General features: G+C 38.5%; 1 protein-coding gene across 1 annotated transcript in view; it reads right to left on the bottom strand.

Annotated features, from left to right (window-relative positions):
* myo3b (myosin IIIB) overlaps positions 1-13,790 on the bottom strand; it is a 154,554-nt gene that overhangs the window by 90,232 nt on the left and 50,532 nt on the right. The window contains exons 16-19 of the mRNA XM_081369161.1: positions 12,024-12,171; positions 10,164-10,317; positions 9,385-9,473; positions 7,972-8,101 (exon numbers count right to left, since the gene is read on the bottom strand). Coding sequence (XP_081225287.1) covers positions 7,972-8,101; positions 9,385-9,473; positions 10,164-10,317; positions 12,024-12,171 — 521 coding nt within the window. The remainder of the gene's footprint in view (positions 1-7,971; positions 8,102-9,384; positions 9,474-10,163; positions 10,318-12,023; positions 12,172-13,790) is intronic.

The raw sequence follows: 13,790 nt of genomic DNA, 5'->3' as shown, positions 1-13,790 counted from the left end.
ACCCTTTCTCACTTCTTGAATAGCACTGACCTGACACACCTCCTTCTAAGAGATGCGCTGGACTGAGACCATCTCCGTACTAGAAAAGAGATCCTCAACACTTGGTCGAGTTTACTCTTTCCCAGTTGACCTGAAGACCCAACTGGCTAAGGAGCACTTGAAGTGTAGGACCTTGTACTGATACTTCGTATCTTCGAACGCAAGAACACAACGCAAGAACCGTTTCAGTTGACACAGGTCCAAGACGATCGTAACCCACCACATATTTAGGTACAATGAAGTACGGGCTTATGGAAGCCAGTCTTCATATCGGCTGGAGGGAGCGGCTACATCGCGTCCTTAGCCAGTAGGACTGTGACGTGCACACACAGGACAGGAGCACTGATCAACACCTAGGTATGATGAATATCACTGAGCCTGGGCGGAAGCCGAGTGAAATGAATTGCAAGCCGAGTCTGACGGTACAATTTTGGGCCAGCAAGGACCAGTTGAGAAGCATTTTAGTTGGGAAGCACAGATGTACCCGAGGTGGGGCAGCGAGTTGGAGAACAGGGACTCAGCTCGAGAGGCCCGAACGCGGACCGAAGCGGGGTCTGAGTGTGCAATGCAACACTTACCAGACTCCAGTAAGTGGCAGGGGATGCGAGAGAAGGCAGATTACCGGGTCCTCGAACCGCACCCAGCTGCCGGCTGGCGAATAAGAGGGGGCTGAAGGGTGCAAGGCTTTGCAGGGACACACCACCAGACTAAACCTCTTGGGGCCGAGGAACAGAGAAATTGCTTTCTTTGAGTATGTGGGTACCGCTGGCTCCGCTTTTCTGGGAGCCAGCGGCAGAACAGACACACACATAAAACAAAAAACTTCACCCGGCCCTCCACCGGGTGAAGGGAGTGGATCGGTGACCATCTCCTAAAAGCATTCCTCCATCCCTGGGTGGCTCGCTCAGGAACACTTACCACTTGCCACCTGGCTTGGCAGCACCTAAAGCTGGCGGGGCTCCCCTTCTGTGGCCAGCTCCACGCTGAGACCTGGGTGGAGCCTGCTGTGGCGGTCCATTGGGAGCGGAGGCGGCTGCAGACGGGTGCCCTCGGCGACTAGCAGGCGGAGGATCTTTGGCCGGCGAGCGGGTGGAGGCAGCAGCGGGCCGCCGGGGCAGGATGTGCCGGATGGCCTCCGTCTGCTTCTGGGAGGTAGAGAACTGCTGAGCAAAGTTCTCTACCGCTTCGGCGAATAACCCAACCTGTGAAATGGGAGAGTCCAAGAATCAAACCTTGTCCGCTTCTCTCATGTCAGCCAGGTTGAGCCAGAGATGGCGCTCAGGGACCACAAGGGTGGACATCTCCAGACCGATCGCGCAAGCTGCTACCTTCGTACCCCGGAGGGCAAGGTCGGTTGCAGTGCAGAGCTCACCCATGAGCTCACAGTCTGGGCCACCCCCGTGCATGTTCATGAGTGCCTGGGCCTGGTGGACCTGAAGCAACGCCATGGCTTGGGGTGAGGAAGCGGCTTGCCCACAGGCTTTGTATGCCTTGCCCGTCAGAATGGACGAAAACTTACAGGCCTTAGAGGGGAGATCCCCTCGAGAATCCCCCTTCCACGAGGACACAGCTGGACACAGCTGCATCGCAACAGACCGCTCCACTGGAGGGATAACCCTTCGCCGCTCCACCATCAAGGGTAGTGAGGGGGGAGGAGCTACTCAGACGATTTCTGGCAGAGAAAGGTGCAGTCCATGTCTTTGTCAACTCCTCATGCACTTCAGGAAAGAAAGGTACCAGAGAGGCGGGCTGAGAACCAGACCGACCCGCTCCGAGAAACCAGTCATCCAACCGAGACGGTTCGGGACACGGTGGTTCGTTCCACTCGAGCCCTACCGCCTCAGTGGCCTTTTTAAGCATAGCTGCCATCTCTGGATCCGACTCGGGCAACGCTAGTCTCCCAGAGGGAGGCAGCGCAGCTGAGTCGTCATCTCCAGAGGCCAGCTCAACGAGAACATGATTCATTCACAAGAGCTGCTTCAGCGTGCTTTAAGCCCAGACACGTTTAAGCATCCACTTCCGTATTTTTCGTACTTCCAGGGGCGGAGTGTGTGATGCGAATCACGCACGCCAATTACATTGGCTCGTTTCAATAGTACTTGAAGATGACAGGCTCCCTAAGCGTGATCCCATTCAGTCGACGTCGACTACGTCGAATGTGAACGACCGAAAGGGAACTGATCATTTCAGACAGAGGGGCAGAATGAAGATATGTCATTTAAACCTTGTATGTCATGTATTAAAATATTTGTAATTACACATTTATGATGATGAAGTTGCAATTTAGAACATTTAAAATATATTAAATGTATTATAAAACATCAAACTACAGTTAACATTATAATGAAGTAGGCTGCTTTACATGTGCGTTAGTACGTTCAAGTAAATAAGTGTACTTTTTTTAAAGAACAACAAAAGATTATTAAAACTGTAATGATTTAAAATGTACTTTAAAGTATTTTTTTTTAATCTGAAATAACAAAGTGCACTTTTTAAAACTGTGTTAAGAAGTGTAGCCATGAATACTCATGAAAGTGTTTAAGCACACTTAAATGGACATTTAAACATTAATATTATATTATCTGTAGTTTTTTTGGTCCCACTTTATATTAAGTGGCGTTAAGTACTATGTACTTACATCAAAAAATAAGTACAATGTACTTTTGATTCATTCACAAGAGTGACAGGTGTGGTGGATTGGGTAGGTTTAAGGTGTAAGGAAAGGGTCAACTGTGTAATTATAAATGTAATTACATAAATTAATTACAGCTGTAATTACATGCATGAAATTTTAAAATGTAGGTACAATGTAAAAACATGTACTGTAGTTACACAATAAGTACATTGTATCAAATTATTAATTTCAATGTAAGTACATAGTACTTAAAGCCACTTAATATAAAGTGGGACCTTTTAATCAAACTTTAAGTTTAACCTAAATTGATGCATCAATACCATTAATATGTAAATAAAAAGGATTTAAAATTGTACCATGTGAAATTGTAAACAAAAAAAAATACAAAAAATACATAAGAATATGGTTGTCCATCTGTAAATCGCCTATTATTGAAATGAAAACATTAAGAATTCTAATTATAAAACGGACCTCTACAGCATTTTCACAAATATAATTTATTCAGCACAGGTCTTATGATCACGCTAAGATTTTACAGCATGTACATATGCTACAAACATCACTGACATAAACAGCATGTATAAACATGATCTGTGACAGAAATGTGTTTGAATCATCAAGCCTGACCCCTAGTGGCCCCAGCTCACTCTGCACTCATGAGGCACATGTACTTCACCAATGACAAACAGATTAAATCAGGGTCTGCCAGAAGTTTAGAGATAACAGCAAAAACAGAGAACAATGAAAATATGTGCAAATTAAACCCACCAGGTATTTTACCCAGCGGATTAAAATGATTAGGTTATTCAAGTATAAGGAAGATTATGGCTACAATATAAAATAAAGGTTCAGTCATTCTTTGTAGCATATTAGATTAATCAAACCCATTTCTTATAGAAAAAAATAAATAAAAATAAAAATTCTGCATAGGGTTCTTGAGTTTGTTGAGGATTACAAAAGTTCATGAAGTTTCATTACAGGTTCTTCAGATCAGTGAATTTCTGGGTGTCTACGCTCATGTGAATGAATTGTTCTTATATTTATACATCTAATTTATATTAAAAGGTAGTGTACACTACCATTCAAGATTTAAATGTTATTGGGTTTGGTAGGATAAAAAAAATTTTTGATTTAAGTCTCTGTTCACTAAAAATAACAGAGACCACTGTAATATGCTAATTAACTTGCTGCTCAAGAAATATTTCTTATTTTTGTCACAGTTGAAACCAGTTGGATTGCTTAATATTTTCGTGGAAACAGTGATACATTAAAGTTCAAAAGAACAGCATTTATTTAAAATAGAAATATTTTGTAACATTATAAACGTCTTTACTGACACTTGTGATCAATTTAATGCATTCTTGCTGAATAAAAGTATTAATTTCTTTAAAATGTCTTTCTTACTGACCACAATCTTACTTTTTTGATGTGGGTTTACATTTAGGCAATGTTAAATATCATGGTCATTATTGCTCAATATAAATGTTTTTTTTAAAACTTTCTACATCAGGAAGTATGAACATAACTTCAAAAATTCCCTGAATTAGTAAATCGTCCATATACTTTTTTTCATATTCTTTCAAAAATCTATGATCTGGGATGTGAAATGGGAAGCAACCATTAACTTATCTGTCTCTTTACACACACACACGCACCTCAAAATTGACCAGTGAAATTATCCTATCCGTTTAGCGAATTAACCAACACTTTATCGTAAGCTCAACACATTAATTTAAAAACACTCCGGTTCTTCAAATCCCTGAGTTTTTTCACCGGGTTTCCACTATACACACTCATTAACAGGTAGCCGTAGGCAGCGGCCAGCTACATAATGGCTTAACTGCAGAGATGTATGAAAATACACATCTTATAATTACCCAGCATGCTCCTATTCACACCTCACTAAGTCTAGTGACCGTCTAGCAACTCTTGGCTTTATTAAGCACCTGCCTGGCAGAACGATAGCAGAGGAAAAGCAGTTTACTGGGCTAAATAGCTGCTTTTCTTCCTCAGGGTATTTGAAAATCTTATCGCTGGAATATCCCAAACTCCAGTAGATAGCAGAGAACCAGCGGGAGCCTAGCGGACAGCTTAGAGGAAATGAAAACACATCCATCCACAGCTCTATCCTTCCAGTCTATCCCACTATTCTTCTGCCTGGAGATCAGCCACTCCAGAGATAATGGGGAGAGAGATTTGTATTTATAAAGAGAGAGAGAGAGAGAGAGAAACAGAGAAAGAGAGAGACACACAAAAAGTGGCGAGAGTATATGAATTCAGCTGACTTATTTGAGTCTGAACATTTACACGCTACGTTCATGCAATCATGCTCTACATCAGACCAGACATTTTGAAAATGGTGCTGAATTTCCATAAACTCAATATTTGCACAAACACACAATATAGGAGGTATACTTTTCACCCAAAGGGTACAGTACAAATTGGTGTGCCATTATATTTTAAAGCAATGTTTAGAGAGAGAATTGATATATATAAATATATATATATATATATATATATATATATATATATATATATATATATATATATATATATATATATATATATATTTGATAAAGTACTGTTGAACATTATATTTTAACGAAGCAAGAAAAGCAGCTGTTTCAGAGTAGATGAACCAAAACTGAGATTTTTGAAAACGAAGGTGTGGCTGGCCACTTTCGCTCCCTGATTGGGTCTTCTGGATCATTGCATACCCTTCCCTGATTCGTATTCGAAAAAAAAAAAGAAAAAAAAATACAATTCAGCCTGGACAACAGTGTAAACAATAACATAGAGACAGAACTGCAAGCTTTGCTGACTTTGTTGTCCTTTTTAGCAGCCACTGTACAGTTAAACTGCATTTTATAATACTGCAGCTGCCTACATGCGCAAGAGGAAAACTATTATTAGAACAATCGGCAACAGATCTCATTTCAAACGGCATAAACCCTACATGGAACGTGCATGCCCAGTGTGCATGCATGGTCATGTGACATGCGTTTTCGGTAGTGTAGTGTGGATAGAGATCTTTTCTGAAACGCAGTGGAAACGCCAGTATGGACGAGGATCGTTTTCACTTTATAACACCATGTTAAAACAGAAACGTACTAGTGTGGACATATCCTCAGTAATGTGACCTCAGTAATTTGTGTACACCAGGGGCCCTATCTTGCACCCAGCGCAATTGACTTTGTACACCGACGCATGTATCATTCCTATTTTGCACCCGCGCAAAGCGCGCTTTTCCCTCCACAGAAGCACGTCGCTAAACTAGGGAATGAACTTGCGCTCATTGGGCGGTTCAGCGCAAAAAAGGAGGCGTGTTCCGGCGCAAACGTTCCTTCATGCTATTTTGCAGGTTTAGAAAACAATTGCGCCACTAACCAGGAAAAAATAGTTTAAAGTCAGTGGCGCGTTGTGCATGTTATTCATATGCTATTTTAAGGGCGCATGCTTGGCCATAATCAATGTAGTGTGTGCACAACGCGCATACACTTTGATTCTCTCATCTACACAGAAGCAGCAGCTTTCATTTTTGCAAATCATACATTATTACGATAGATAGATAGATAGATAGATAGATAGATAGATAGATAGATAGATAGATAGATAGATAGATAGATAGATAGATAGATAGATAGATAGATAGATAGATAGATAGATAGATAGATAGATAGATAGATAGATAGATAGATAGATAGATAGATAGATAGATAGATAGATAGATAGATAGATAGATAGATAGATAGATAGATAGACAATTTATTATAAAAGCATACACATTATCTTTATCTAGCTTACACATTTACCCAAATTAACCTTTTTAACCAAAGTTAATTTGGGTGGGTTTCTCCTTCCCCAACGTCCCTGACGAGAGCATTGCTCTCCTTGGCTGTGAACCGCTGCTGGCGCGCGCCTGGCAAATCCGCCGTTACAATAGGAATCCGCTTTAGAACAAACGCGTCTGCTCTTAAAGGGAATGTGAGATGACGCTCTGATTGGTTTATTTCACGTTACGCCCCAAACCACACCTATGAATAATGAAGCTACTTCAGACCAACCCATTTTAGATTTGCGCCTGGCGCAAGAGTCATTTATCCCGCCGGGAAAATAGCAACAGCGCCAAGACCCGCCCACAAAGTTACTTGCACTTTGCACTTTGCACTTTGACACTTGCGTTTCAGATCGTTAAAATAGGGCCCCTGGTATTAAGATGCATTTTGGTTAATCAGATCACAAGTGGACATCACTTAATAAAGGTGTAAATGGGGTCTAAAACGCTTTGAGCTTGTCCACTTACGACCACTTCCAGAGGTAGTTGAAAACACATTCGACCGGGTTGCTTTCGTAGTGTAAACACTCATGTGATCGAATGTGTTCAAACAGCCACAAAACACCGTCTTCTCTCCATCTACTGATCTAATGAGTAACATTATGAGAAGAGCTCTAGACAGACGGGATTTAAACTTTGTCAGCTGGATACCAAAGTTTGGTTTGAAGATAAAAAACTTACCAAGCACAATGTTCTCTCACCATTCCTGACACACACTCACAGCGTTCGGCTGGTCTTGTGTCTATCAGAGCAGAAATGAAAGTTGATGCTCACCGTATGTTTTTCTGTCATCTCCGGACGTGTTTCTTATGTAAATTGAGTGAGCTTATTTTGTCCATTATATTGAAAGATCTGAAAAAACCCATACATTTACCCACCCATATAGACCCTCCCCTCTAAGAAATCAGGACAGAAGTGAATGAAAGTGGACAAAAGAGACGGATTAAAACACCAGTTGTAAAGAGGAACGTCTCTCCCTCGTCTACTTGTGATCCGATTGACCAAAACGCATCTTAATACCAGCTGTAAACAGGGCCATAATGACAAAGATAATCAATCTTATTACAACAGGTGACTGGGCTGAAGTGTGAATATCATCACTTTCAAAAAACTGCTTTATGTTTTACAACAAACATTCACACCAACAAATCTTAACATTTTACAATCCACCATCAGGAATTTTAATGTAGGCCAATACCTATCACGCATTGGCCCTGACATGACCCGGTGACCTCTGGAAGGTGAAAATGGGCTGTGAAGCATCTCAAGCATTTGAGATAAGTTTAACACCATTACTATTTTTTCCAATAAAATGACACTCTGCTCCAACCTCCTAGATGCTCTTTGGCACCACAGTATTTGACCCGACAATCGAGTCTGATTGGCTAGAGAGGTGAGAGAAGGGACACCGCAGACGTGACATGAACAGCTCACGGGATGAATGTCTGAATGATTCTGGTACCTGTTTTAGTCAGAGGACTGGAAAACAGCTGCTGCAGAAGTTTGTTCTCTGACGTTCTCAGAACCACCACGATGTCTGCAGGAAGAGTGTCACGGTTCTTCTCCAGGAAACCACTGACATTATACAACACCTGACAGAGTAACAGTTATTTCAATAAACAGAATCACTACGCATCTTTACATGTTAAAAGATTTGTTAAAGAAATTATTACTTTTATTCAGAAATGATGCATTACATCAATTAAAAATAACAGTAAAGACATGTATAATGTTTAGGGCTGTCAAACGATTAATCGCGATTAATCGCATACAAAATAAAAGTTTGTTTTTACATAATATATGTGTGTGTACGGTGTATAATTATTTTCTATATATAAATACACACACATGCATGTTATATTTAAGAAATATTTGCATGTATATACTGTGTATATATATTTATATTATATATAATTTATATTATATATAAATATTTTATATATAAATAACACATTTTTCTTAAATATATATGCATGTGTGTGTATTTATATATAGAAAATAATTATACACCATACACACACACATATATTATGTAAACACAAACTTTTATTTTGGATGTGATTAATCGCAATTAATCGTTTGACAGCCCTAATAATGTTACAAAATATTTTAAACATTTAAAACAAATGCTGTTCTGTTGACCCGTGTATTTATGAAAGCATTCTCAAAAGATGTATTATGTTTCCTAATAATTTTAAGCAGCACACCTGTTTTCAACATTGATAATAATAAGAAATCAGCATATTAGAAATGATTTCTGAAGGATCATGTGACATGGAAGACTGTTGTTATAATGCTAAAAAATTAAGCTCTGCCATCACTAGAGTAAATTAAACTAATAATAAATTGTAATAATATTATCATTTTTGACTAAATAAATGCAGCCTTGTTGAACACAAGAGACTTCCTTCAAAAACATCTTGTTTAGTTTCTAGTCTGTCTTCATTGTCACTGTTTTGCCTGTGTTCATACTGTAGGTTGTCATGGTTTCTAATTAGTCCACACCTGTTCCCTGTTCTGTTGATGATCTTTCCTCTGTGCATTTAAGCCTTCAGTCTTCCTCAGTTCATTGTCTTGTGTTAAAATGTATGGATTGTGTTGAATTATTGCTCTTTGTGTATATTAAATATTGTTTCATTGTTCGTTCTGTTACGCAGCTCTTCTTGTGGATTAAGCTACAGCAACCCTTGACACCTATATTATCTATATTGTTTTACATATATTATATCTAAAAACTGCTGTGCAGTCCATTAATACTTATTAAAATCAACCTAACAGAGCAATGCATTTGATTTAACTTACTGCATTATATTTCATCTTTTATTAAAACAGCATCTAAAAGTGAGTGAGATTTTTATGAAATCAAGCTCTTTACCTTGCCCGCATAATGCTGGATCCCAAAGCAAAGCTCCACACGCTTGGGTGTCCAGAAGTACTTGTTTCTCAGGTTATCCTGAAACTTATCTTTATTACAAATACTGAAGGTGAGTGGAGAATCTTATCAAACTGACACATCTTCAGCATTCATCAGAACATGGTACAAAACAGTTATTAAAATAACTGGAATAGTTATAGTCATCTATAGTCATCTCATACATGAACAATTATTTAAACAATGAGAACTTTTCAATTAATACTGGCTTGCTATAGCATTATTATTTCAAAAGAATGTATATTGAACATCATATGTGACCCTGGACCACAAAACCAGTCACATGAATAAATAAGCTGAATAAATAAGCTTTCCATTGATGTCTGTTAGGATATGACAATATTTGGCAGAGATACAACTAAGGAAAATCTGGAATCTGAGGGTGCAAACAAATCTAAACTTTGAGAAAATCACCTTTAAAGTTGTGCATTTATGTTCACGATTGTGCTGCATTCACTCACAAAAATAAATGTTTTATATATTTACAGTAGGAAATTTACAAAATATCTTCATGGAACATGATCTTTACTTAATAGCCTAATGATTTTTGACATAAAAGAAAAATCAATCATTTTGACCCATACAATGGCTATTGCCACAAATATACCTGTGTGACTTGTGACTGGTTTTGTGATCCAGGGTCACATATAAGTAACTTTACATGAACGAGTACTAATGCGGCATTTACAGCAATGATGAAACCGCTAAGCAGAAAGTCTTACCAACGAGTGTTTGGTCAGTGGCCTGTGGGAAACGGCTCTCCTCGTCCAGCAGAGACAGTAAACCCATGGGCTTCTGAAGAAACATGTCCAGAATGGGCCTGTTGTCCTCATACTCCACCAGACTGGCATCTACACCCTCACTCTGATACTCGATCTGAACAAACACACACACTATTTCATAACAAACGTGTAATGTATTCTGTACCTTAACATCAACGTTTAGAGATGTTAAAAGATCATCTTATCAACAATGTATTTGCTACAAATATTAACAATCTAATTCTAAAGTTTTATATATTACCTATATTTGTGCATAAGATGGAGGGCCAATCATGAAATAATGAAATACAATTTTAATATACAAATGTAATCTGAACTTAAAAATATACGTGAATAAAGGATAGTACATGCAGAATTCATTATATCATCATAGATTGTATGTGAAACAAAGTAAAACAAAACTTGTGCCCATAAATTGTGGAAAAAAGTGTGTGTATATATATATATATATATATATATATATATATATATATATATGTGTATATGTGTGTGTGTGTGTGTGTGTGTGTGTGTGTGTGTGTGTGTGTGTGTGTGTGTGTGTGTGTGTGTGTGTGTGTGTGTGTGTGTGTGAACTAATTGTAATGTTAAATGCAACTGAGTAAGTTTATTAAGTACATCTTTAAATGTAATTTCATAACTACACCCATTGTCTTTGAAAGTGTACTGCTGAATGTACTGACAAGCATTTATGGTAAACTAAAATATACTTTAATTCCATTTATATAAAAACTTGGGTTTTATGTATTAATTTTGTAATTACACATTTATAATGATGCAGTACATTGAAAATATATTAAATATAAATGTAATATTGCATAACACACTCGATTAACATACTTAAAATAATAAAGTACTTTGCATTTGCTTCATTATGTTAGTCAACTCATCAAGTGTACTTCATTTAGTCATGAAAAAGATTATTAAAACAAAGTATTTCAAATGTATATGAAAGTAAAACTTTTAATTTGACATTACAAAATGCACTTTTTAAAAGTGTACATAAGTGTGTTAAAGTCCCCCTGTAGTCAAAAATTGTATTCCATAATGACACCAAAATGACATATTTAAATGTTTTTTCCCTGAGAAAAAAAATCTTCATGCCTTAAAATAGCTTGAATGTAACTCTACACCCTTGCCTAATTTAGCATACGCGGTTCTATGAATTTGCAAATGAGCCCCGCCTCCACTCACTCACACCAGCTCAGAGATCCACTCGTTGACAATCACACTTTGATCTGATTGGTTACAAGGTAGTTTGTGACGTCAGAAACACCAGCGATTTCAAAGCGTGTTTTTGAGACTGTCTTTGGTTCACTGCAGTTTTAAGGAGAAAATACTCAGCAATGGTGTCGACTTATGAATTTACACATGGTTTGTCTTAAAGCATATTAAAAACACCACAGACATATAAACAACATTAAAAGCTTGATTTTCACCATAGGGGGACTTTCTATTCAAAATGCAAGTGCACTTAAGTGGCCATTATATTATTTGCAAGTACAGTTTTTAAAAGCATATTTCAAAGATTTTAAGTACACTACAAGGGACAGTCGTTTGAGGCAACATATGAAACGAGAATGATTTGACTAATTCATAAGTCATAAGTATAGACTGAACAATGGTTCTAGAGGCATAGAGTTTCTACTGAGGAGAAAATATTATTACACATTTCATTCCATTTTCTTTCTTTGCTATGCACACTGATACAGATGTATTCAAGGACAAATATTGGTGGATTTAAGATTAACTTAATCTAACATTCACCTGCTTAAAGGTCTTTGTGCACAGAGAAAGTCTTACCTGTTCCAGGGCAAAGATGTGTTGATTGAAGTAGAACTGGATCTGTTCGTTAGCGATGTTGATACACAGCTGCTCAAATGAGTTCTTCTTGAAGTTTTCGAAACCAAAGATGTCCAAAATCCCCACGTTCATCCCACTCTCAGCCGTACTTCAAAGACACACAGAGCCAAACATTAGCTGACCGTCACAACACATTAAGGCCTTAACCACACTAATGACCCAAACAACTAAATATTTTACAACCTGTCAACCAAGAAAACACAGAAACAAAGACCTTTAAAACACAGGTCTGCTTCAGCATGTCATTTCAATTTACAAAGAGCTGGTGCACTCGTCTCTGAACATTCAGCCAATCGCGATCTCCTCCAAACTCCTCAGACAGCGACCAGAGGTCACCTTCTGCTCCCGCTAACAGGTTATTAGTGGCAATAATGTTGAATGCGCTGCTGATTGGAGTGGAAATGGGAGAACTTGGATTGTGTGTATCGAGGTGGAAGACGTGAGTTTCTCTGACAAGCCCGTGGCTGAAGTCTGACAGGATTCACTCGGATCAATGAAAGGCTCTTCCACTCTCTCTGAAGTCTTTTTAATCATCTGCATATTATTTTTTTTCAATGTAACTCTGTATCAAAAATTTATACAACCCTCTTTTTTATAGCTCTTTTCTTCTTTTGCTGTGGATATTAATATTCTGAGCTGGTCAGACTGGAGGTCATCGCTGGAGATGATGCTTGCGCATGTAAGCGCATCCGTAACGGAGAGATTCAAGGAGGGAGACTGGGATGAAAGTTTATAAATTACCTTTAAATTATCGTTAAATTAACTAGATATAAGAGTCAATCCACAAAGATGAGCTCAATAGTACATCACTGAAAAGGCCTGTCTTAACCAGGCTGGGAAGACTTTTTTTCTACCAGCAGGTAAAAGGTTGTTACATATTTATCGATTGGTTTGGCTGGTGACCATCTTAAATGACCACTCATGTGTCACTCACATGAGATCACAGCAATAGCAAATCACAACTATACAACCATCCAGTCAATTGCACACAAACAAAATCAAGTCCGGCATTACGTTTGTTCTTGTTCAAGAAGCCGTTTCACTGGGATATATCAAAATAGGGAAGAAAAGACTATCGCAACTTCCATTTCATGCCGACTTCAAAGTGTACTGTATCTTCGCCGATTTTCAGCCTGCATTGTATTGTTACAATGTTGGAAGTATATGTAAATGAACATTGGTTAATCTTTTTCTGTCTTACCTGGACTGAGAAATTCATGTATATTTGTCTGACAGAGGGTAATTAAAAGAACAGTTATTGTAAGTGTAGGTTTTAGCACTGAAAAGTGTTTCGTACTTTGTCTACTCCCAACAGCATTAAGGTAAAAATGAAACACTATGGCAACAGCTTTCATACCTGTATGCAAAGACATTTTACTTCTGGCGGAACTGACAAAACGGCAGTTTCTTTTGAAATTTTCCCCCTCGATTTGGCATAAAACACTTTGTTCATGGTCATTCAGTTTGAAATGCTGACTGCAAATACAGATATTTTTCAGATTTCCCCGTTGCGGCGTTCTCTCTATATTTACGATACTTTGCAGCCTTAGCCACTGCCTACCATGCGCTGGATCGTTCACCGGAAAGCCAAAGTAACTAACCCCCGCTAAATGTTTACTCTTTGAATTCTTGCACACGGGAACAATTCAGGTCAACACCATATGGAGCCCAAAAATATGAGATGGGAGGAATAGTAATAAGTGAATG

This window comes from Scardinius erythrophthalmus (genome assembly GCF_964197995.2).
Source record: "Scardinius erythrophthalmus genome assembly, chromosome: 6".
NCBI lineage: Eukaryota > Metazoa > Chordata > Actinopteri > Cypriniformes > Leuciscidae > Scardinius > Scardinius erythrophthalmus.
This window is presented reverse-complemented; position numbering and strand designations above follow the sequence as displayed.